The following is a 25,928-nucleotide window of genomic DNA, read 5'->3' on the forward strand; positions in this document are numbered from 1 at the left end:
CTCAGAACAGTTTACAAAGTGTGTTACTATTATCGTCACACAACAATCACCCTGTGAGGTGGGAGGGGCTGAGAGAGCTCTGAGAGAGCTGTGACTGACCCAAGGTCACCCAACTGGCTTCAAGTGAAGGAGTGGGGAATCAAACCTGGCTCTCCAGATTAGAGTCCTGCCGCTCTTAACCACTACACCAAACTGGCTCTCTGAACAAAAGCAGACAACTTTCCACTGTTTTTGTGGAATTTTACACACACACCACATTTTTTTCATATATTTCTGCAAACTTCGGGTGCCCCAAGTTTGTAGAAAAACGTCCCTAACCACTACACCAAACTGTTCTTCATTTTGAAAGAAATGTGATGGGCAACCTGTGATAAAAATGCCTCTCCATAAGTTGCGAATTCTGACCTGCTTGCAAAGTTTTCGGTTCCTGGGTTGTAATAAGGCAGTTGGAGCTTGAGAATCTTGTTTCCATCTGTGGGGAAACTGCCTCACAACCCCCCATCCCCACATGGGAGTGCAAAAGCTCCTCAGCCTTCCTGGGTCCGCAGCCCAGCCAGGCTCTCTCCTTCCTCCGCTCCTAGGTTCTGCACTCCCTCTGGGTAAATTTCTGTCACCTCCACAGATGGAGAGCCAAGCTACAAGTGAGGAATGACACTTGAACGGCAAGTGAACAGACTCACGTGCTTTCCTCCCTGTTCACGTGCGTTCCACTTGCGCTCCACTTGATCACTACGTTCAAGTGTCATTCGTCACTTGTAGCTTGGCCCTGTGATTGAAGGGAAACTTCTCCCTGGGTGGTCTGACCCCAGGCCACCCCCTGCTGCTGCTGCTAGAGGCTCGGCTCTGATTTTGCATGTCTCCTGCTTTTCTTGCCTCGTCTGCTGTGGGAACGAGTCACTCTTCCTTGTGCATTCAGATGGGATAGAGATCGCTGCTGAGCTTCCCCTCCCCCTTTTTCTCTCTTGGTAAATGTGATCGACCAGAGCTTTGTGGTTCACTAGTCACAGCAAGTTCAAAATGAAAAGAAGTTTAATAAGAAAATAAAGGAGCATGCGTCCTTTGTGAGAGCCACAAACCAAGCAGGGACAACCCCACCCCCTGGGAATAAACCACAAATCCTCTTCCCCTGCCACTCACAAGCCCTTGTTAGCTACTAACCATGGTGACTAAAGAGAAGCTCCACATCCAGAGGCAGTAAACCTCTGAATCCCAGTGCCAGGAGGCAACTTCAAGGGAAAGTCTCAGAGTCTCTCTACGTAAGACGCCATGGCACGTGTTTGTCAAGTGTAGGGAGATGTAATGTTAGCCGGGAAGAGTAGTTTTAAAAAACAGAGCCAGCAGAGATCGCTCCTCAGAGGGTTGGTCAATTTCATCTTCGCCTCCCTGAAGGCTCTGTCAGTTTCACCTCTCCAGTGTAAAACTGTGTGGGATCACAACCAGAGCGCAGCAAGGAATGGACATGGGCTGGAGCTGCATTCCAGAACTGGGCTTGGACCTGAAGAGGTTAGAATGGGTTGAAGTTTCCCTTCTGGCATTTCACAGCCTCTTCAGTGAATAGCAAAGCCTTTGCCCTGCCACCGGTTCTGTCTTTCCAAACTACCCTTCCCGGCTAACATTGCATCTCCAGACACGTTTTCTTCACATGTCAGGTGTCTCGTGTAGAAAGACTCTCCGTCTCTCTACCCTTTCATTGGCCTTCCAGAGTTGGCCACTGTGTCAGGAAGGATGATGGAACAGATGGACCCCGGATCTGATCCAGCAGGGCTCTCCTTAGTTCATATTTTCTTATCTTCTCAAATGATGATAAAATAGGATAGATCAAGATGGGTAGCCGTATAAGCCTGTCTGTAGCAGTAGGAAAGAGCAAGAGTCCAGTAGCACCTATGAGACTAACATTGGTGGTAGGGGATGAGCTTTTGTGAGCCAGGTATCTGAAAAAATAGGACAGGTTATTGATTCTTGGAGTTGCAAAGAATTCAGGATTGATCCCCTACCTTGTGACTTCAGCAACACATGGGCATGGCTGCTGCCCTGTGCCAAGGTGGATGTTGGCTGCTTGGAAGAGCCACACAGGATGTCTTGCCCGTATGTCTTTTAAAAATCGCCTCTGGCCCTCTGCATATCTTATGAGTTCCTTAGCCCTTTCCTGTTCCTCTCTACCCTCTGGCCTTGCATGATCAGCAAACATCCTAAGAGTGACTCTGGCTTTCCTGTTCTAGGCCGTTTCCGCACATCTTACCTGCCTGCGGAACATCATGCGGAAGACCCGGAAGACAGCGTCTTCTTGTGCAAAATCGAGCCAGGAAGACGCTGTTATCTGGGAGTTTTGCGCGAAATCGCGCAAAACTCCCGGATAACAGCGTCTTCCTGGCGCGATTTCGCACAAGAAGACGCTGTCTTCCAGGTCTTTCACACGATGTTCCGCAGGCAGGTAAGACATCAGGGCCGTTTTCACACGCCCCCGTAATGCTCCGGAAAATCGTGCAAAATTCACGGCATGAAGCGTCTTTCTAGCGTGATGATTTCAGAAATTGTGCCATTAAATGGGACCATGACAGGAAATCATGCTAGGAAGACACTTCATGCTGTGAGTTTTGCATGGTTTTCCGGAGGTTACGGGCATGTGAAAACAGTGCTGGAAACGACCGTTCTCTGTTTAACTTTATCTGTATTACAGTAGAGCTGAATGATGCTGTGCTAGTAAGCAACTCTTCTCTCCTTGGCAGCTAGCAAAAGCATAGTACAGCCTCTGAGTGCAGCCTGTAAGATAATTTCTGGGAGTGCAAAGCATTTCACCACACCATCAAACTGCCAATTGTTCCTCCTCTGCAGGCAGCCTCTCCGCCCAGTGCCACTACTGCACCCACTACTCTTCCGCCATTATCGTGGCCTCCTACCTCGTCCGCTTAGAACCCTTCACCCAAATCTACTGCTCTTTGCAGGTAAGTGGGTTGTCGGCAAGCCGAGTTGGTTACAGCCATTATTGTAAACGTGACAATCCAGAACCATATAAAGCTCCGCAGGGTGACTTTGAGCCATTCACTTGTGCTCCACTTGATCACATAGGGCCAAGCTAGAAGTGATGAATGACACTTGAACGGCAAGTGAACGGACTATGTGATTGAGTGGAGCGCAAGTGAATGGCAAGTGAACAGGGAGGAATACACTTGAGTCTGTTCACTTGCCATTCAAATGTCATTCATTCAAGTGTCATTTGTTCAAGTCATTGCCACTCAAGTGTCATTGGTTCAAGGGTCATTCATTCAAGTATCAAGCGGAGCGCAAGTGAATGGCAAGAGAACAGGGAGGAGTACACTTGAGTCTGTTCACTTGCCATGCAAGTGTCATTCGTCACTTGTAGCATGGCTCTTTGTTGATGATTCTGGCAATGAATTGGGGAGGGGGGAGGGGAGTGCATCAATTCCGGACCTTCAAGATATGCTCAGATCTGCAATTTTAAAATTGTAGCATTCATTAAAAAAACTGACATTGCAATTCTGGGAGGAAGAGGAGGAGGGGAAATGGGTTGTTGATTCTGGGTTGGGGAATTTTTGGAGATTTGGGCGTGCAGTCAGGAGACTGTGCATCTGACAAAGAGAGCTGTGGTTCTCAAAAGCTTATGCTACAATAAAGTCGGTTAGTCTTAAAGGTGCTACTGGACTCTTTCCCATTTTGCAACTACAGACTAACATGGCTAACTCCTCTGGATCTATGAGTCTGGAGAGGGTGGGGTTTGGAGAGGGGTGGGCTCTCAGCAGGGTAGAATGCCATAGACTCCACCCTGCAAAGCAGCATTTTCTCCAGCGGAATTAATCTCTGTCGTCTGGAAATCAGTTGTAATTCTAGGAGTTTTCAAGGCCCAACCCAGAGGTGGGCAGTTGTAGATCGGAAAGACAGGCAAGATGAAAGAGAAGTGAAATGTGACTGACAGGCCAGGCTTGACATTGTGCAAGATGAATTGGGTAGCACTGACAGTTAAGGTCTGGCTGGGCCACAGGAACCCTTATTTCCATATTCAGCGAAGAAGGGCCAAATCCCATGAAGAGGGAGAGCTTTTCCAAGTCTGGAGGTTAAATGTACTTGCATCCAGACTGAATACTTTTCACTTGTTCATTAACAACATAATATACTTTTTTGGGATCCCGGATATAACGTACTATGAATTCAGGATTCTTCTCCTGGATCAACATACTGATGTCCAGGGCTTTTTTTCTGGGAAAAGAGGTGGTGGAACTCAGTAGTAGAACTCAGGACCACACAATGACATCACTTTGGGACACCTGGAACAAGGGGGGAGTTTTTTAAATCACCCGTGGTGAAAATGGTCACATGGCCGGTGGCCCCTCCCCCTGATCTCCAGACAGAGGGGAGTTTAGATTGCCCTCTGCGCTGCGCACCGTGTTCCAGCTGAAAAAAACCCCTGCTGACGTCCTTCTAGTAGCATCAAGAAGAGGCAGAGGTTGTTACTTTCTTTAACCAACAGTGTGTAAAGTTGTTCTGGGTTTTCTCTCTCTCATTCGGCGCAGTTTTTGCATTCAGAGAGAAAGAAAACCCATTAATTCTGATATAAACATATGCAAATAAAGTTATTTATAAGAAATTCTGCAAATCAGTTATTGCTTTCTTTATAAATAATACAGGCTTACGTTTTAAAGATATTACTTCCTCCAAAATGCATTAGACAGCTGCAAAGAATTACATTTTTCTGGATGGTAATATCTTTAACTGGATTTGTGGCACTAACAGCATTTCCTATGTAGATATTATTTTTATTTAATACAGGTAACCTTTTTATTACAAATCACATTGTTTCTCCGGAGATTACCCTCAACTCTCATAAAAGCTGCAGAAGCAGATGAAAAAGTGTCAGTCACTTGCTCTGGGCAAAGCGCAGTCATTTGTGCCAATTGAACGTGCGCAGCTTTGAAGAGGCATCAAGGAGACGCTTGTTAGCTGGTTGCTTATTTATAGTCGGGCTGTCTTCTAAATGTGTTTTAATTTCAATCAAAATGTGAATCTAGCGATCGCAGTGGTCTTGCGTGAACCCCGGCTTGACCTCTTATGCTTTGTACCACAACCACATGACAGTTTCAGCCCATTTGCAACTAGCAGAGCTATCTTATTATTATTATTATTATTATTATTATTATTATTATTATTATTATTATTTCAATTTTTAGCCAGCTCTCCCCACAAACGGGCTCAGGGCGGGTTACATCAGATATAAATACAGCATAAAATTAGCTATCTTATCATTATCATTATCATTACCATTATCATTATCATTATTATTTCCATTTTTAGCCAGCTCTCCCCACAAACGGGCTCAGGGCGGGTTACATCAGATATAAATACAGCATAAAATTAGCTATCTTATCATTATCATTATCATTATCATTATCATTATCATTATCATTATCATTATCATTATTTCAATTTTTAGCCAGCTCTCCCCACAAACTGGCTCAGGGCGGGTTACATCAGATATAAATACAGCATAAAATTAGCTATCTTATCATTATCATCATCATCATCATCATTATTATTTCAATTTTTAGCCTGCTCTCCCCACAAACGGGCTCAGGGCGGGTTACATCAGATATAAATACAGCATAAAATTACAATAAAGTCATAATACACATAAAATGTACAGCTTGCAATCCCCAAGATGGCAGTCCTCGTCCTTAGCATCCACTCCTGTTAATAGCGCACAGAGGGAAGGAAGAGAAGGGAAGGAAGGGGCAACGTTCAAATCGGGCTGATTCATAAGAAGGGCCAAGATGGTAATGCGGCTCCCTCCCAAACAAGAGACTGGTAGGGAGGCTCGCCAGATAGCACAGAACAGCCTCAGTCATATACCTGGTGGAACATCAGTGTCTTACAGGCCCACCACAAAGATAGAAGTTCTTGGCAGGCTCGAGAGTCCACAGATAGAGAGTTCCACCGGGTTGGAGCCAGGACTGAAAAGGCCCTGGCTCTGGTTGAGGCCAATTGAGCCTCCCTGGGGCCAGGGACCACAAGTAATTGTTTGTCAGCACTGCAGATCTGGTGAGAGGCGGTCCTGCAGGTAATCTGATAATCTGATCCTTGCAGATTTGCACATATGTGGATTGGCAGTCTCAGGACCTCATCTCATAGCATGTGCTGTGCTTGTTGCCATCCCAGCTCCGCACACTGGGGCTATGCATTGTGCAGTGGTCTTCCACCACCATACTGCTGTATTTGTTTCACAGTGCTTAGTTCCTTGATACCACTTGGAAGTCAAGTACCTTCAGAGACACTAACAGAGGATTTCGGGGGCCGATTCCATCCCTCCTTCCGTTCTAGATCTATCGGCCAAGACATCCATGGAATAACCCTAGACAAAAGTCTCAGAATATCTTGCATATTAATTAGATCCAAAAGTCTGTGAGACACAGAATTTTAATCGTCCATTTGTTCTTATAATCTACATATATAAAGACAAGTGTCCTGACTGACTCATCAACGCCCAGCCCAAACCCCTGGACCTAGAAACGTGAAATTTGGGGAGAACGTTCCTTTCATGATGTAAACACCCACTAAGAAGGGGTTTTAAGAAATTCACCCCCTAAGGGGTAAAATGTGTTTCCTCAAAGGGATACAGCTTCCCTGTGTGGCTGGCAGGCTGCTGCCTGCTTGCACCCCCACCCACTGCCATCTCAGCCACTCTTCCCTGATTGGGCCAGCCTTTCAAGGTCATTTGAATATGCGAGCTGATTGGGACTCCCCCCCACATTCTAAACAGTCTGCAATTGCTATTGGGAGTCACTGAATGTGTCCTGAGGCAAAATGCACCTCCCAGTTAAATACTGTAGCGAAGCACAGGTATCAAACTAGTTAAATTTATATAATCTGTGCCTCAGTGAAGGGTCTGGAATGGCAGGTCCTCTGCAGAGGATGGTAGGAATAAGCAGTAAAACACCCTGGTTGAAGGACCACAAAAGCATGCAAGTGAATATGAGTGACCCAGTCACCCTCCCGTGTCTTCTCCTTGCCGCACATGGATGTTGATCTGTTATCTGTATATTTACTCAGGCATCGCTAAGGGAAAGGGAATGTCTGCTGCAGTAGGGGTGTTTGTAACAGAGCATCGGCGCCTCTGCAATTCAATCTCTCTTGCATTAATCATGGGCAACTCATGTCACTGGCAGTTTAATCGGGCTTCCTTTCCAATGGTGCTCAGGTAGAGTTTATTTCTGCTCACTCTTTCACTTCTTAACTGCACTTGGGAAGCGACAGTAAGTGGAACAAATTGCTCCTTGACAGAATACCCTGAGGCTAAGCTCTGTGAAAGCCGCTGTGAGTGGAGAGAGGAGAGACGCCAGTGAGGGCTGGGGTGGGAGGACAGAAGGCGCTAAAGTTTGTGCCACACAAATCCACATTCTGCAAAAAAAAAAAAAAAACCCAAATTATACTCATGAGATTGGGCCTGCCTTTGTGCGTTTTGTCTAATTCTGCTTCCAAACTCTAGGCCCACAATGCTCCCCAGGTACTGTAAATGCCCTTTAAACGTATCTGTGAAATTTAATGCAGGTACGTGTGTGTTAGTGGAAGAGATTCGATTTTAAACAGGGATTTCCTGCTCCGCATTTCAGTCTTTTAGACTTTAGACAGGCCACCTAAAGTGCTTTCTTGTAGTTTGTCATATAGGTAGGGTTACCAAACCTGGAGTTCTCTCAGGGATTAGTTCTCCTGGGAAAAGGGCAATTTGGGAGGGCAGTGGCATCAAATTCCTGCTGAGCCCCTTTCTTTCTCCAAAATCTGCCCTCCCCAACCCCCCAACCCCCCCAATCTCCAGGAAAACCAGAGTAATCAACCCTACATATAGGTATATATGTTCTTGGAGTTTAGCTCAACTGCCCTGTAAGGTAGGCCAAAAGTAGTTCTTCTGAAGAGGGCTGAGAATGACAGAATATTAGCCAGGAGCACTCCACTAAATCTAGAGAAAATCTTGTTTTGTAAGTATTCCAGACTAACCTTCTTAGAGAGGAGATAATATTGCTTGGGTACATCTGAGAGTTCTCCAAGAGAACTCACTTGGTGCTTACTTGAGATTAAAGGAAAGCTGGGCTACAAATATTTTGTAGTGCAATCCTTAGCAAAGTTACTCCAACCTAAGCCCATTGATTGAATGGGCGTAGACTGGAGTAACTCTGTTTAGGATTGATTTTTAATGTATAAATTAGTTGGGCCTTGAGGTAGGGCCTTTTTTGTAGTGGTTCCATGTTTTGTGGAATGCCTTCCCTGCCACTTTATGCCTGCCACCGTAATGTTTGGGCACAATGTACAAACATTTCTATTCTTCTAGGTTCTTAGTTTTTTTGTGGCTGTTCTCATCTTCATTTTAACCTCTTTTAAAATGGTTTTTAATGCTGCTCAATAGATTTTTGTTGATTTTTTTAAAAATGGAACTTTTTTATTTTTATTGCTGTGGTTTAACTGTGCTAACATGTATTGCTGCATTGTACTATGATTTTGTTTTGTTGCTTGTGATTTTTTGGTGCTTTATTCCTGTTCTCAGCCATGAGCATAATATGGCTATAAAGTGCCATATAAATGAGAAACAGGTAAATAAATGCATTGGTTTTGCCAACGCCTAGTGAAGGGAATGTCACCTAACTGTACCAGCAATCAAACGTTTTCTGGATGGAGGGACATTTTTGAACCTGCTTCTTGTGACCTGAGGCAGTTTGGGGTCTGCTCAGTTTCCCTTGTAGTACTAATGAATGGGGATATGACTTTGAGAAAAGAGGAGTTGTGCCTGGATTGCAGAGATTAAGCAAAATGATACAGAAAAAAACTTAAAGTGGAACCCTTATTTTATTGTAGCTGTTGAACTACTAGACTATAAGTCCCTCTACACAAGACATCTTACACGAGGATGCTCAAGTGTAGGGAGACACAATGTTAACCAGGAAGCGTAGTTTAAAAACACAGCACCTGCGGAGATCAATCTTCAGAGGGTTTGTTAATTTCGTCTTTGTCTCCCCAAAGGCTCTGTCAATTTCACCTTCCCTAAGGGGAGGCAAAGCTGAAATGAAGAAACCCTCTAAGGAGCGATCTCCAGCTCTGTCTTTTTAAACTATACTTCCCAGTTAACATTGCATCTCCCTACACTTGAGTGTCCCCATGTAAGATGCCTTGTGCAGAGAGACTCTACCTTACAGAGTCCCTCAAACGTATATCTTTGTATTACTACATACTATTGTGTGTGTTTTAACAATCTGAAGCATTACCAGTAGAGGGCACTATGAATTGCTTTGAACAGTTTTACGGGGGCGGGGGGGGGGAATCACACTAAACTCAAGTTGACTGCAATTTGGCAAGAATTATCTGCCAGAATTCTTGACAAATAGCAATCAGATCGAGTTTAGTAAGTGTGATCCCCCACCCCCTGTGAAACTATTCAAAGCAGTGAGTACCCAGTTTCCTGGGGGTAAAGTGTAGATGACTGGGGAAGGCAATGGCAAACCACCCCGTAAAAAGTCTGCCAAGAAAATGTCCTGATGCGACGTCCCCCCATGGGTCAGTAATGACTCGGCGCTTGCACAGGGGACTACCTTTACCTGTACCTACCAGTAGAGGGCACTACAAATTGGACTCCTGACAGTTCCCAGGTTGTTCAAGAAGGTCCCTGTAGCCTTGAGAGTGGAGGATGTTTTCCTCTATCCATATCAAAAAGACATCCCTGAGGCCTGAACTCCATCTCAAGAAGAGCTCTGGAATTCTTTCATCTGCTGTCTTTAAAAACTGAGTGCAGCCCAAGACAAGTGGGGAAGAAGAAGAAGGGCAAGCAGCGAAAGATGACTTTATCCATCCCCCTCTTCTTGTTTTTCAATCCAAGTCAAAACTACCCTTTAAGATGGCATATTGAATCATATGAATCATAGGGTTGGAAGGTACCTCTAAGGTCATCTAGTCCAACCCCCCACACAATGAAGGCAGAAGCCCTCATTTCTTTCCCATATGTTTTCCCTTATGTTTGGAGAGAGTGATTTTTTATGCTCAGAAACGACCAAACGGGCAAGGGCTGAGCGGCCTCTTCTCCTGCATCTCATCCCTTCAGGTACAGCCTGGCCCTGGAGGTTGAGGGTGGAATAAAAACGCATACGGAACAAATGGAGGGGGCTCCCTTTAAATCACCCCCCGTTGGTTGGGTCGGAGAACTTGTGACGAGGAGTGACTGTCACAGTTCTTATCCTTCCCACCTCCTGAGTGAGCAGAAAACTACCCTTCCACAGTTCCAGAGCCTGCCTGGTGCACCTCTGGCTGTTTCCTTTCTTGCTACTAGGGAGGAGGTTTTGATGTCGCGGACAGAATGTTCCACAGCCTGAAAAGCACTTGGGATTCCGCCTCCAGACAGAACATGACTGACGTGAGAGAACTCACCCCGGAATTCTTTTATCTGCCAGAATTCTTGACCAATTGCAATCAGGTCGAGTTTGGTAAGTGTGATTCCCCCCCCCCCCCCCCGTTAAACTGTTCAAAGCAAAAATGTGATTTCTAACGGATCAAAACGTTCCGATGTTCCATGAGGGGAACAAAGAGAATTCTTCATCTTTAATTTTTTTAAAGCCTTCTTTCCGCGCTCGTTTGTATTGTGATCTGCTTCAACTTTGGTGCCTCCCCCCCCCCCTTAAGTTTACTAAGATGTCTGCTTCTTTACATGATTCCAGCCAGTTCAGGATCACACACAGGCTGATTCCGCACACGTTAGATAATGCACTTCCAATGCACTTTATCAATCGTTGGAGGTGGATGTTTTGTTCCGCACACAAAAAAATCTGTTCCAAATGACCTATAAAGAGGATTGGAAGTGAATTATCCAACATGTGAGGAATCGCTCATAGTTACTAAGTACTAAGGCCGACCCTGCTTAGCTTCCAAAATCTAAGAAGACAGGGCTAGTCTGGGCCATCCAGATCAGAGCTGGGTGCTTATCATTTTTGGCTATGTGATGATACAAAATCAGCAGAATGTGCACTGGAAAACATATTTAGATGTACTTTAGAATGAAACAGATCAAGATGGGTAGCCGTGTTAGTCTGACTGTAGCAGTAGAAAAGAGCAAGAGTCTAGTAGCAGCTCTGAGACTAACAAAATTTGTGGTAGGGGAGGAGCTTTTGTGAGTCACACAACTCACTTCTTCACATGCAGCTAGACTGTGAGTCCATCTCCAAGATATAAGGACAGATTGACTCCCATTCTAGCTGTATCTGAAGAAGTGAGCTGTGACTCACGAAAGCTCCTTCCCTATGACACATTTTGTTAAGTCTTATAGGTGCCACTGGACTCTCACTCTTTTCTGTTTGAATGAGAGTAAATCCTGGGATTGATCTCTCGCTTCATTTATGGAATCCCAAAGTAGGCACGGACAATGCCAAGTGCTTTCCCAATTGGCCCTTGCCAGGGCTCATTTCGAGGAGGAACGCAGTTCTGGCAGTTCCCCAAAGAGGTCACATGTCAGGTGGCCCCGCGCACCTGACTCTCAGCCATTTTGGGCCCGTTTCAGCCTGGATTGGGGTCAAAACGGCCCGGATTGGGCCTCTGACAGGTGGTGGATCACTCTCCAGCTCAGCAGCAGCCTGATCCTGACCATTTTGGGCCCCTTTTCGGCCATTTTCATCCCCTTTTTGCCGTTTTGGGCCCAAATTCAGCCCTGAATGGCCAGAATTGGGTCCAAAACAGCCAGGATAGGTGATGTCAGGGGGTGTGGCATATGCAAATCAGGTATGCTAATGGCACACTTCGGGTGATATCAAGGGGTGTGGCATATGCTATGAAATGACCCCTGGCCCTTACCAACTGAAAGCTGAACATTGCAGCTTTAGAATCTCTCGTGCCAAAGCAGCCTGCCTCTTTCTAAACATTTGGGGGGGGTCAGTTTTATATTCCTTCCATCAGCTGTTCCCTGGTTGAGAATGCCTCCTCAACTGCAAATTCCGAAGATACAGGACAAATCCTTGAGCGGCTTGCGGCCCTGTGAAGATTAACAGTTTTATTGTAAACTGAACTGAAAATTTACTTTTCCAGCGGCCTAAAGTGTGCTTGCATGTATGTGTGATATGACAATATTAGAAGCCTCACTTCTTATTGGCAGAGCCCAAATGTAGGTAGCTGTAATGGGTGGCAACACTCTTCCTAGTGATCAGGAACGTGGCAGAACTCACTGTGGCCTCTGGCATTTCAGAGCCACGGATTGTCACTTTCCCCCTAGGGTTGCCAACTTCCAGGTACTGAGCACTTTAACACTTGGGCCGTTTCCGCACGGCTTACTTTGTTCCGGAAAACAGCGAAATCTCGCATGAAATCGCGCAAGAAGACACGCTAACGGCAACTTCTCGTGCAATTTTGCACGAGATTTCGGTGTTTTCTGGAACAAGGTAAGCCGTGTGGAAACGGCCTTGGTCACTTTATGTCTGATAAAATTTCTTTCTATATAAGTTCGATGGAATACTTACAAGTGTGCTTCTTCTGGTGAAGAATTCCCTTTCTTGGGGATGTATATGGTTTAACTAGGAGTGCCTTTCAACTGTTGCTAGCCTCCAGGTGGTAGCTGCAGATGTGGAATTACAACTGTTCCTCTGAAGAAAAGGGCTGCTCTGAAGGGTGAACTCTATGGTATTATACCCCACTGAGGCTGCTACCCTCCCCAAACCCCACCCTCTCTAGGCTCCACCCCCACCCCAAGTCTCCTGGAATTTCCCAACTTGGACTTGGCAATCCTAATGGAAGAGCCGGAATTATACTCACAGGACCACTTCTCAACACCGCATGTTCTTGTAGCGTTGCCAGCCTCCAGGTAGTGGAAGATCTCCCAGAATTACAACTGGTCTCTAGCAGGCCACAGACATCCGTTCCCCTAAAGAAAATGGCTGCCATGGTGGGTGGATTCTGTGGCATTATATCCCTCCCCTCCTCAAACTCCACCCTCCCCAGGCTCCGCCTCCAAAATCTCTACTTGGAGCTTGCAACCCTGTGTCCTTGTGGGTGAATTCTGTAAGAGTAGTCTAAAGGGACATTATGGCTGCTTCCACACACATTGGATAATCCACTTTCAATACTCTTTAGTGAACATTTGAAACTGCTTTTCCATGTGTGGAACAAAAATCCACTTCTAAAGGATTGCTAAAGTGCATTGAAAGTGCATTATTTAACGTGTGTGGAAATGGCCTATGTCAGGTGTGTCTGTCCTGAAGGCAGAAATGTCTTAAATCCGATTCAGAGGTGAAATCGGGACACGCACAGAGATATTTTGTGATGAGGCCCCAGGGGCTGAACGCAGAGCAGCGAGACGCTTTCCCTGCTCTGAACACTGACTTGTAAATACACAGAGCTGCTGTTCATAACGTTGCAGTGGAAGATTTGCATCATCACACTCCTTTTAATCGTTTGAAGTTACACGGAATTAATTCACGATGCTGATCTACAAGGCTTTATTTTATTATTAGAGGCTTTATGAAATCGTCATTAATAAATGGTAGACTAGTTCATCTAGCCGTTCGTTCTTCGGTTCTAAACTGAGTTGAGGTTTTGTGCTTGGCTCTAAATGGAACTAGCATTGGCCACGTTTGCGTCCTGTTATGCCCGTCGTATTGCAAGGGGAGTCAGACGGCTTCCCTCTTTCTAGAGCCAGAAGCTAGGCATAGAACCCTGGCTGTTGAAGAATGGCCTCGGAGAATTCTCCAAGGAACCTCAGCTAATGGGAAGACTGCCTGCAACAAATATGCCTTAAATTCTGGGGCTCAGTTAATTTGTGCCAGTTTTGCATGTCAGGATTTAACGTGTGCTCTTTGCATTTTTTTCATCTGCAGGAAGCTTGCAGGATGGGACCTTGCTGGGTGATGTGCAGCTGCCCCCCTGGGCAGAAGGAAACCCTCATAAGTTTATTAGCTTGAACAGGCAGGTCAGTACAAGGCGAGAAACATGGACATTGTGAATGCTCGAGGCAGGCTTCTATGTCTAAGTTGTGTTGGAGGTTTACCAGATTTTCTGTTGGCTTGAAACAGAGAATTCAGGAGGGAGGGTCTGACCCCCCCCTCCCAAGTTTCCTCTTGCCTTGTTTTTTGGTTCTTTGCTACCTCTCCTCTCCCCGACCTTCTCCCCACTGCAGTTTCTGCAGTCCCCTTTGTCTCATTCGCCAAGAGGTCCAAGCTAATCAGGGATCACGTACGATGATGTCACCGTGTTATCTTGCCAATCAGATCTGTGATTTGCTGACATCACTAACAGCAAATGAAGCTCTGTTTAGAGTGAGGGCAGAGTTTCCTATCAAGATCACACAAATCCTGCCCAATCAAAAACAGCTCTAACATTTTTGTAGCATTTTTAGAATACACATCTCCGGGAGCCAGCGGGGTACAAAATGGACCTGTCCGGTTTTGGTACTGTCCTAGTTTAAGTATATCCACAGAAGCAAGCAGCCTCTTTTCAGCTTCTTTCATATGCTTCCCAATCAGCTCTCCTGCTACAAGACAGATAGCATCCAATTCCCGTACCCCCAGCACCTCTGGGTCATTGTCATTGTAGACAATGTACCAAACAATCAAGTGTTCTTATATAAAAGGAGCCATTCTCTGGTTCCAATTAGCATGTCCAGAGATGATCCCTCATCCTTTTCTATTCTGCTGGAAGCAAAGCGAAGCAAGTTGCTCTCAACAAGAGCACAGAGTCCAATTTGGCATCTATCCATGAAGTTGAAGGGAGGGAGGGCGTTATAGCTAAAGGGATAACTCTGAACAAATATTGGACTTTGGTTTACAGGCCCTGGAGAGTGATTATGTCAGCAGCCACCTCCACCACTGGATAAATCTCATCTTTGGTCACAAGCAGCAGGGACCGGCAGCAGTGAAGGCCGTCAACACCTTCCACCCGTATTTTTACGGTGACCAGGTGCACCTGGACAGCATCAGTGATCCACTCACCAAAAACACTGTCTTGGGATTCATCAGCAACTTTGGACAAATCCCAAAGCAGGTACAGTGCACTTTCTCCTTAATTTGATTCACTTCTACAGAGACTTGTTTCATAGATTGGTCCAATTTTTGAACTTGCTCTGTCATTTGATCTCTCAAAGCAACAATCCTTTTGTCTATTTGTTTCTCAAGGGAGTCCATTTTGGCCCCCAAATTCTTCCACAACTCTTCCATCTTATCAGTCATTTGTTGAAAATATTTCTGAAATTGTTCCATTTCTGGAAGATCTAGAGATCCACGGCGAGTTTTTTTTTTTGTAGTCATCATAACTTTGTAGATATTTCTGTAGTTGCCAGAAGGCACCACAGAGTGGCAGTAGACATCTAAAATTCTCTTAGAAATGTCTCTCATTCACTATAGCAATGGTATTTCTTCCAAGTCCCATTGCCATAACAACAGAAAGAAAAAAATAACACAGTCCAGGTGCTCTTATCTTGGATAGCCAAAACAAACAGTTGTTTTCCCAGTTTCACTTTCCCAGCTTAACTGTTCCCTTACTAGGCAATGCTTTTAATCACAAAAGTACTTTCCCCCTAAAAATATCCAAATCTACATTAATAAATCTCGAACAAACATTTAGTCTTTAGACTTTTCATTTCCCAGGTCTATAAATCTTCCAAAAAGCTGGAATAAAAACGGTTTATTCAAATGTCCTTTATATCTCCTTTAAAAAAGGCTCTCTCCTCAAAGGATGTTATCTCATTGTCTTGGAGAAAATCTCTCTTCGTTAACTTCAATTAGTCTCTTCTAACATCAAGAAATAAGCAGTGGAAAGCTTGGTGTTGATTATCGGCTCCAACACTGCTATGAGTGAAGATAACTTTCCCAGATTCCAAATGCTGCAGCAGGAACCAATGCCGAAACCTCCGTCTCAGCAAAAAAGCCCCCACCCCCGCCGGAAAGCAGTGTTAGGAACGTAGATGGGATAAACTCACAGTCTGTCTTTTGATTCAAGCAGATAGTCGAGTGGAAAAAACTCCCACATGGCAAATCAGCAGTATTGTCCCTCAGCTCACTAGCTGGGCATCTGCCTTCCTTGCCCTCCTCACCGGAACCAAACACCGTGTGTGTGTGTGTGTGTGTGTGTGTGTGTGTGAGCTACTTCAGAAAGCACCAAATGCTGCTTATCTTCATCCCAGAGTGGGGTTTGGTGTTACAGAATTGCCCGGGCAATAGGCAGAGATGCATGCCAGACACAGCTGAGGAGGTAGGGAGGCTGCTCCAGTCCATGTCCATTCCCGGCTGCGATCCCAACAGTTTTAGAGAGGTGAAACTAACAGAGCCTTTGGGGAGGCGAAGATGAAATTAACAAACCCTTTGATGCGCGATCTCTGCTGGCTCTGTCTTTTTTAAACTACACTTCCCAGCTAACATTGCATCTCCCTACACTTGACGAACACGTGCCAAGGTGTCTCGTGTAGAGAGACTCTGGTTTTAAGTACTACCTGGGGTTTTGTTATTGCTGTAAGCTGTTTTGAATGATGAAGAAACAAATATTTAAAATACATCTATACCTAAGGCTATACTGTTGACAGGCTTAGCCTGGCAACTGCAGGAGACTGAGGGGTGGGGGTAAGGACATTGAGGGGTGGCTGTCAGTGAGGTTATGGCGTTACTCCTGGGACATGGCTGGAAACTCTATGGTTTTATCATGGAGTTTCTGTTGATTCCTAGAGAGGTGTGATGTCTAAGGCTAAAGCTAAGACTCCCAAGCAGGGCACGGGCATCATTTTAGACAACACAGAGGTATCTGACAGTATGTGTGTTTAGGACTGAAAATAGAACCTGCAAACTTTGTTCCAATGAGTGCTTCCATTACTGCGGGTTGTTTTATTATTATCTTGTCTGCTGTTGCTCCTTCTTTGCAGCTCTTTACCAAACCACACCCAGCTAGAAATGCCCTGGGGAAGCATCCTGTGGGCAGAGACACCATCCTCTTCTCTTTCCCAGCCGGGCAGTTGCCTCCATCGCTCAGCAGCCTGCATAACTTGAAGCTCTCATCAGTTCCTGTCAAAGGTATGCACTGTCTGGATACTTGAGCATAACAAGGACACCAAATAACAAGCCCTGTTGAACTCTTTGTAATCTTTCATGCACAGCTCAGCAGGCCTACTGGAAAAGGAGACATGACAGTTGCTGAACTTGGAGTTGGTTGACAATAGTGGCCCTTCTGATCAGTCTTTGTAGCTCTTACTAAAAATGGCCTTTAATGCCATCCTGCCAGGACAGGAGACATCTCACTGTATCTTTCTTGTTCCCATGTGCTCTGAGAACTTGTACATTGTGGAATGCAAAAAAAAAATGCCTGTAGATTGGAAAATAGGAGGCTGAATGGCATGGAAGCTGTTCTTCCATATAAATAAGTTTCATATTGAGGCTCCAGTGCATGGGATATGCAAGGACAAACGTGCTGAAGCAAGAGCAGCCCAGAGGACTCCTTCAGTCATTTCTAGTGGTGGAGAGGGCCCTCAAGTCATAGCTGACCTATGGCGACCCCTGGTGGGGTTTTCATGGCAAGAGACTAACAGAGGTGGCTTGCCATTTCCTGCCTCTGCAACTCTGGTCTTCCTTGGAGTCTCCTGTCCAATTACTAACCAAGGCTGACCCTGCTTAGCTTCTGAGATCTGATGAGATCAGGCTCACCTGGGCTATCCAGGTCAGGGCCAGTCTACTGGTCAACTTAATTATGAGAGTACTGGGGAAGGTCAAGTGCCAGGAAAGCAGAGATCTTGCTTATGACACCATGCTAGCCAAGGAGGCCGTGGGTTCCAGAGATGGTGGCTATGTCTGTCAGCAAAACAAGAGATAATTCCAAAGTGCTCAGAACTTATCGCTAAAGGCCCAATATGTATCCCGCTGCCCTATCTGACAACCTGGAAACTGAACAGGACTGGTTAAGTCAATTTGAACGGGTAGATAGATAGGGGAGACACAGTACTGACCACCCTTTTGGCATCTAGACTAAGGATGATTCTAACATTGGCATCTAGATTAAAGATGCTCCTGGAATTTCCCCTCGGATTCTGGACTTCCAATTTACCGGGTTTTGTTTATGAAGTGAACCAATGCTCTAGATATCCTCCAGTGCTCTGTTTTTCGTTTCCTGGTTTCATACTCAGCCCTGTGTTTGTATATTTTGCTACATTGCCCTCTGTTCATGGGCGTCTTCTGCCTTGACACTGCTGATGCGGGTGTGCAAAAAAGCAATGCAGATCATACACATGATGTCATCCAGGTTCCTTTTGTGCAGTGTTTAACTTATGAGTAATATACACTAGCATGCATTGATGAAACTACACACACACACAAACACAGTCTTGGGTTCTGGTCATGTGTGTGCTAAACGTGTGTGATTGGGGGAAAACCCAACTATACTTGGGTTTAATATGAGACTGCACCGACCTTCAGAATGGTTTGGGGAATGGGAAAGGCAGGGGGGGGGGAGTTTTCTGGGAAAAGAGGAGGTGAAACTCAGTGGTGGAACTCAGAACCGCACAATGACGTGACATTGGGTCAGCTGGAGCAAGGGGGGAGTTTTTTAAAGTTTAAACCGCCCTCGGTGAAAATGGTCACATGGCTGGTGGCCCCGCCCCCTGATCTCCAGACAGAGGGGAGTTTAGATTGCCCTCCGCACCACTGGCACAGAGAGCAATCTAAACTCCCCTCTGTCTGGAGATCAGGGGGTGGGGCCACAGGCCATGTGACCATTTTCAAGAGGTGCCGGAACTCCATTCCACCACGTTCCCGCTGAAAAAAAGCCCTGGGGAAAGGACTTCTGTGCATGCACTCCGTGGCAGGAGAAGCTTCGTCTGCCCCTTTTTTCCACACAACAGGCTTTTGTATCCCCCACCCCACACAGCTCTTTTCTATCTGTGAAAGCATGATGGGTCGAAAGCAGGAACAGATGAAGCTTTTCTTGCCTCCGCATGCACTTACAGGAGCCCTTTTCTCATTCTCCAAATTATTTTGAAGTTGAGTGTGGTCACACGTTGACCTCCAGTTGAGTTGGGAATTTCCCCCAATCACACACGAGCGTAGCGGATATGTAACCAGACCCTTAATGAGATTGTACTGTTTTGTCAAGAGTCGTTTGGTGTAGTGTTTTATCAATGAGGAGTATCTGTGTGCATTCATAAAACAGCCCACACAACGAGTATATGTTCACATCAAGATTGCTTTTTAGCAGTGTATTACCAGTGCATGCTCATCCCTTGATTACAGTGGGGCAGGGAGAGATGTGGAAGAACGAAAAGCTGTAGGAAACTGTTCATGGTCCAATTGTGGAATTCATTTTGAGAATTCTTCTAGGTAAACTACGAACTCAAGATTCGTGGAAGAGCGAATCTATGGGCCATAAAGAAATGAAGTGGGGAACACCCACTCTTCCTAGACTAGATATTAACAATAATGTATATAGCTTCAGTTGGAAGTCCTGTTTTTCTCATGCAGTCCAAAAAGGGTGGTTCCTGGCCAGAGAGACATCTGGAATTTCTGCCAGATAGGTTCTCCAGTGCCTTCTGTCTAGATGAGAGTGTATGTCCTGAAAAATACCCTCTTCCTCCTCTGCTTCTGAACAGGAGAAATTCTCCTTTTCAGGCCAAGTGACACACAACAGTGATATATTTTTCACGTGTTATCCTGAGCAGTTACTATAAAATAATCCTCAAAGCCATTTTGAGAATTCCGTATAATGGAGGACTTGTTGGGTAAATTTGCTGCAGTTGTTGGATAAAGAACGGGAGAGAGGAACAACGGTTTATAGCAATGTGGGCAAAACCAGCTCTCGTCAAGCACCGTACAAATGCCCAAGGGGTCTGGGCCTGACCCAGCATGGACTGCAGGTGTTCCAGATGTGTTTTTGTGACCTAACCAGTCACTAAGCAGTATGAGTCACAGTCATCCCCCCACCCCACACACACACACCACTTGTTGAATGTAATATCTTGTGTTGTGAAGCTGGGAAAACAGCATCAGCTGATGAACCAGTCAGTGTGCATGATGAAAAACATCCGTGTCTATACACCGTAGGGTTGCCAGTCTCCAGGTAGTGGCTGGAGATCTCCAGGAATTGCAACTCGTCTCCAGGCCACAGAGATCAGTTCACCTGGAGAAAATGGCTACTTTAGGGGGTGGACTCTGGAATTTTTCCCCTCCCCAAACCCTACTGTCTCCAGGTTTTTCCAGGTTTCACTCCCCAGATCTCCAGGAATTTTCCAACTTGGAGCTGGCAACCCTAATACACCGCCAACATCTGATTCGCTCCCTTGGTGCTAAACATAAATCCTAAAGTTTTCCTGATGACCCACCTTGTCCCTTGGCAAGAAACAGTTCTCAAGGCCCTGCAGAAGCAACACAGAGAGATCCATCTTCCTTTTCCCCCTGTAGACACACCTCAAGGACCTGTGGGTCACATCGTGAGCACCGACAAGGGAGTTTTGGCTGTGGACAAGAACAAAATTTTGCTCCCTCCACTGTGGAACAAAGTTTTTTGTTGGGGATTTGACGACTTCACCTGCTGTCTGGCAGGCTACGGAGCAGACAAGGTAATTGAAGACAGATTTCTCGGGAGCAGGGGGCCTCCTAAATCACGGCCTCAAACTATCTGAGCGAATGGGAGGAGGAAGGGGGGGGAATGTGGCCTGAACAGGCTGAGAGAATCCTGTAGTTCATACCTTGGAATGGAAAGACAACGTTTAATGCAGAATTTGTCATTCAGGCTCCTCTCTTGACCTCGGCAAGCTGTGGTTGTCTCTTTCTGAGCTGCCTCCTTTATTACTCTCTCTTTGCTTATGCCTCCCTCCCTCCCTCCTTTTTGGATACTGTCCTTAATTGTAATTTTCCTTTACATTCAAATGTCTGCACTTGCATTTTATCTTTCTGTGCCCGTGACTTTCATGTCATTTGCAGTCTTTTTTTAAAAAAAAAAATTCCAAAAGAAAAGTATCACTAAATACAACAAAATACAACAATCGTCGATCTTTAACATTTCGTAGAGTACAATATTGCCAATAGAATTGCACGACCAAGTGAGTAATATAAACATACACTGTTATAAATTTCTATTTACGTAACAAATATGTCTATTAGTAACTTTTTAACTACTAGATGCTTAGTTATATAAATTCAGATTTCTGGATTTATCTTAATCTGCAAACACATTCTGTGTAATGACAAAGAAACGGAATTGGGGAAACTTGGCGGTTTGAATCTCACTTTTGTTGTGATCTTGTTTGATGATTGTAAAATAAGCCTGTTTGCAATATGGGGACTGTGAGCAGAACCACAAGTGACAAAAGACACAGGTTGGACACTTGTCAGCTTCCCTCAAGTTTTGATGGGAAATGTAGGCATCCTGGTCTTGCAGCTTGGCTCTCCAACTGCTGTCCAATGGACTTTTCAACTGTCACTTGTCCAACATTCCGCCAAGCTGCCTACATTTCCCATCAAAACTTGAGGGAAGCTGGCAAGTGTCCAATCTGTGCCTTTTGTCACTTGTGGTTCTGCTCTGTGATAATAATTAAGAGAGAACGCTGCTTTCATGGTCTCGCTTTATAAAAGTCTGGCCATTTCATATCCCGAGCTACTAAGCTGCAATTCCTGTGCCGGAATCTGAGATGGAGGAAGGAATCAAAATCTCTGGGGAAGGAGAGATTGCAGGAGGCACTGTAGCAGAAAGGGGAGTTGTGGCTGCAACCCACCCTTGCCCCCTTCGTAGCACAACCACAGAAGGTGGCCAACACCAAGTTGGAGAATTCCTGGAGATTCAGGGATGGAGCCTAGGGAGATTGGGGTTTGGGTAGGGAAGGGACCTCAGTGGGGTATAATGCGAAAGCTGCCATTTTTTCCCAGGGAAATGGATCTCTGTGATCTGCAAAGGAGTTGTAATTCTGGGAGATTTCTAGGCTCCACTTTGAGGGTGGAAACTCTACTACCACAACTTCTCTCCAGCATGTCAGACTTGGGAAAAGTCATGGAATGGAGAAGAAGCAGAACTGGGGCCACCCCAGGGTTGTCCCAGGGGGGTGGGGGTGGGGGAGTTGCCCCCCTCGCTTCAGTATGCTCCGAATATTTACGGAGCATACCGAAGCGAGTAAAGTACCTTAATTCCGAAGCGGCAAGCCACTTCGGAATTAAGGTACTTAATTCCGAAAATTTTCCCTGCTTTGGGTAAACCCGAAGCAGGAAACCCGAATCAACCCCCTCCTGCACACCCCTAGTTGCAGCTCCAGTTATAGGGCTAGGATTTAAATGACAGACCGAAGATAAGGCTTTGATAAGGGAAGGGGAATCCAAGTAAGTTAACTGGTACTTTTTCTGTTTTGGGGATGGTGAGACAGGGGGATTTCCCAGGTCCAAGGGGTATTTTCAAATCAGGAAAGAGGGGGAAGTCTCAGGACAGTGAGGGGTTGTGTAGGAGTCAGCCTTGGTTGCCTCATCAAGCATGGATTGTTTGAAATAGCCCTCAGCTGACAAGCCACGGGAGGGGAAAATCTTCAGTCCAAAAGACGTATGTTAACAGTAAGATCCTGGATAGCTTGTTCCCTTTGGGGGCTTCACATTGCCAACAGAGAAGAGCCTGGAAAGAGCGAGGCCAATAAAACTGGAGACTTGATAGCAACGAGACAGGATACTGAGTGCCGGGCAGAGCCACTGACGGAAGTGCTCTTTGACAGTCACTCTACAGGCCAAGCTACAAGTGACGAATTACACTTGAATGGCAAGTGAACAAACTCACGTGTATTCCTCCCTGTTCACATGACATTCACTTGCACTCCACTTCAACAACAACAATAACAACAACAAAGCCTTTATTGGCATATCTCAGGTCATCGATACAGGCAGTAAACAAATATAACGGTAACAAGGGTAATTTGAATGAAAGCAGTTAGACGTTTTTCAATCGATCCTTGATTACCAGACTTTAAAATAGGGCTACCTTTTCAGTTATTTCAGATGATGAATCATTCAGAAGATGGCACTCCATTAAGGCCTACAAATGGCCCACCATATTAAGTAAAATTGGGTCTAAAAGATTAGAACGTGGAGTGCAAGTGAATGGCAAGTGGACAGGGAGGAATACACGTGAGTCTGTTCACTTGTCAGGCAAGTGTCATTCGTCACTTCTAGCTTGGCCCTACGTGTTACTATTTTTTTTACAAGTTCTCCACGGAGCCAAAGCCAACCCATGTTCTGCTCAGAGACCCACATCACCTCGGGGGTTGGCTTCCTTTAAAAAAAAAAAACAGCATGCAAATAGGTTCAGAAATCTGCTGCCAGTGATGGGAAGACTCCTGCCTTTCTCCCAAGCTGTTTTCCCCATGCAAAAACAGGTGCCGAGGGGAGACATTTCTGCTGCTCCACATGGGGGTGTTGTGCGCACCTGCAGCAGCAGAAAGGGGGAAACTCTTCTTCCCCGCACTGTTTTTGCATGGGGAGGGGAGGAAGCTTGGGAGAAAGGCTGCTTTTCCTCCCCTGGAGGACAGCTTTCTGAGCCCATTCGCCTGCTGCTTTTTTTTTCTTCGTAGAAGCCAGTCCGCAAGGTGATGTGCATGTGCGCAGAGCACGGGTTGGCTCCATGGAGAGCTCGTAAAAGAAGTCATGTGCCCAGTGACTGTGATGCTGCAAGAAACCCTAGGCAAAACAATCCTGCCAGGAGAGCGCTGGCCAGAAAGCTGGATCCCAGCCAGAGGAGACGAAGGAGAGAGAGAAAGGACGGTAAAAGAATGGGCTGTGGGGTCTGTATTAAAGAATGCAAAGGTTTGTTTCTCAGGGGGAAACATTTGCAACAAATACATCAAAGTAGTTATTTTTTTTAAAAAAACATATATTTCTTTCCTCAAGTTTAAAAAGCTGAATATTTGGATGCTTTTAAAACAAAAGGAAGTATGAGATCCATCTCTGCTCCACCCCATTACCAGGATATTCTGGCGTCGTGGATAGAGGTTTGGACTAGGATCCTGGGAGACCCAGGTTTGAATCCCCACTTCTACCATGGAAGCTCGCTGGGTGACCTTGGGAGTCCATCATATACGTTCAGCCTGGCCTACCTCGCAGGGTTGTTGTGAAAGAATGGAGGAGAGGTGGATGCTTTTCTGAGACACTGAGTACCAACTGGGGTCGGGGGGAATGAGATATAAATAAAATAACATAATTGGCAAAGAGTTTCTGCCTGTCCCGGGTGGCAACCAACTGTCCTCCTTTTCTGATGTTCGCCCTGCCAATCTTTTCTTTCTGCAGAGCATAACCACCTTCGAAGCCCCTGCAGACTGGGGGGCTTGCCTCTGTGTTGTGTGCCTTACACCGACAATACTCATCACCGCGGGAAGCAGCTCCGTGGTATGTGCCTGGGAACTCTCTGTGGCCAACGATGGAGCGGCTTGCTTGCGCCTGAAGAAGGTAGAGCTTCTCCACCCGGGTTCGGGACCACTGGAACCATCAGGCTCAGAACCAGAGTTAGCGCAGGGCTCTCTGCAACACTTGGTCTCTGTGGCACAGGCATTTGCTTCTAGGCAATGATTTTGATGGCGTCCTCATCAGTTCCATTTCCTTGTGTCTTCTGTAGTCCCCACATGGAGCCTGGAAGGATTCCAGGGGAATGTTTTCATCAGCACCACATATGTTTCAAGTGACATCTTTGGAGGGAAGAGCTGTCCCCGTCTTCAGCTGCAATTGATTCCGCACACGTTGGATAATGCACTTCCAATCCTCTTTAGAGATCGTTTGGAACGGATTTTTGTGTGCGCGGAACAAAAAATCCACCTCAAACGATTGATAAAGTGCATTGAAAGTGCATTAACCAAAGTGTGTGGAATCAGTCTGAAGATTGGAGAGAGGGACAGAGCCGCTGCCTCTCTGACCCGAGAACCAGGTTTATGCCTTTCCAAAGGCTCTTCCTGGCTAAAAGGACCTTAACCTTCCAAGACACTAAAGGGCCAAGTTAGACCGGCAGGTTTTTAAGGAGTTGGGTCTGGCTTCCCCAAATCCAATTCGAGTTCCCTGCAGCTATACAGCAGCTTTCAGGAGTAGCTGATAAAATACAGGAGACCTTAAATGGCCTCAGGGCCAAGCTAGAAGTGATGCCTGAATGGCAAGTGAACAGACTGAGAGCCAAGCTACAAGTGATGCCTGACACAGGTTGGACACTTGTCAGCTTCCCTCAAGTTTTGATGGGAAACGTAGGCGTCCTGGTCTTGCAGCTGCAATGGAGAGCCAAGCTGCAAGACCAGGACACCTACATTTCCCATCAAAACTTGAGGGAAGCTGACAAGCGTCCAACCTGTGTCAGGCGTCACTTGTAGCTTGGCTCTCAGTTAAAAGGCCCCATAAAGACCATAAAACACCAATCCTTAAGGACCTGTAGTGGTTACCAGTTAGCTACGAGGCTCAGTTCGACCTTCTGCCTCTCATCTTTGCAGATTTAAAGGATTGGGGCCCTGGAGATTGAGAAACACCTCCTCTCCTTTACGCCTCCACCCCTGCCCTGAGGTCTTCTACGGAGGTTCTGCAGTCTAAAGTTATGGTTGCCAACTGCAGGTTGAAAATTCCTGGAGATTTGGGGGGTGGGGCCTTGGCAGGGCAGGGTTTGGGGAGGGGCCTCAGCAGGGTATAATGCCCTAGAGTCCACCCCCCCAAAGCAGCCCTTTTTCCAGGGAAAATGATTTTTTGTTGTCTAGAAATGCGTTGTAATTCCATGAGATCCCCAGGCCCCTACGAAGATCGGCAACCCTATCAAGTGTCCCTGCCATTCAGCAGGGAGCAGCAAAGTATTTCCTGCTGTTCTACTCTGCCTGTGGAAGCTCTTTCCACGGGAGGTATGTTTCACTTTAGGATTTCAGAAGCAGGAAGACCTTTCACAGTAGAAAGGATTCCACCAAGGGATATTTCAGCCGTGGAATTCTCTTTCTAGGTTGTCCATCCCCTTTATTTCTGTAT

General features: G+C 45.9%; 1 protein-coding gene across 1 annotated transcript in view; it reads left to right on the plus strand.

Annotated features, from left to right (window-relative positions):
• WDFY4 (WDFY family member 4) overlaps nt 1-25,928 on the plus strand; it is a 229,231-nt gene that overhangs the window by 189,385 nt on the left and 13,918 nt on the right. Inside the window, exons 47-53 of the mRNA XM_054983968.1 lie at nt 2,833-2,942; nt 10,313-10,466; nt 13,836-13,927; nt 14,785-14,997; nt 16,865-17,012; nt 20,382-20,539; nt 24,234-24,392. Of these exons, the coding sequence (XP_054839943.1) occupies nt 2,833-2,942; nt 10,313-10,466; nt 13,836-13,927; nt 14,785-14,997; nt 16,865-17,012; nt 20,382-20,539; nt 24,234-24,392 (1,034 nt within the window). The remainder of the gene's footprint in view (nt 1-2,832; nt 2,943-10,312; nt 10,467-13,835; nt 13,928-14,784; nt 14,998-16,864; nt 17,013-20,381; nt 20,540-24,233; nt 24,393-25,928) is intronic.

Source organism: Eublepharis macularius, chromosome 6, assembly GCF_028583425.1.
Source record: "Eublepharis macularius isolate TG4126 chromosome 6, MPM_Emac_v1.0, whole genome shotgun sequence".
NCBI classification, from domain to species: Eukaryota; Metazoa; Chordata; class Lepidosauria; order Squamata; family Eublepharidae; genus Eublepharis; species Eublepharis macularius.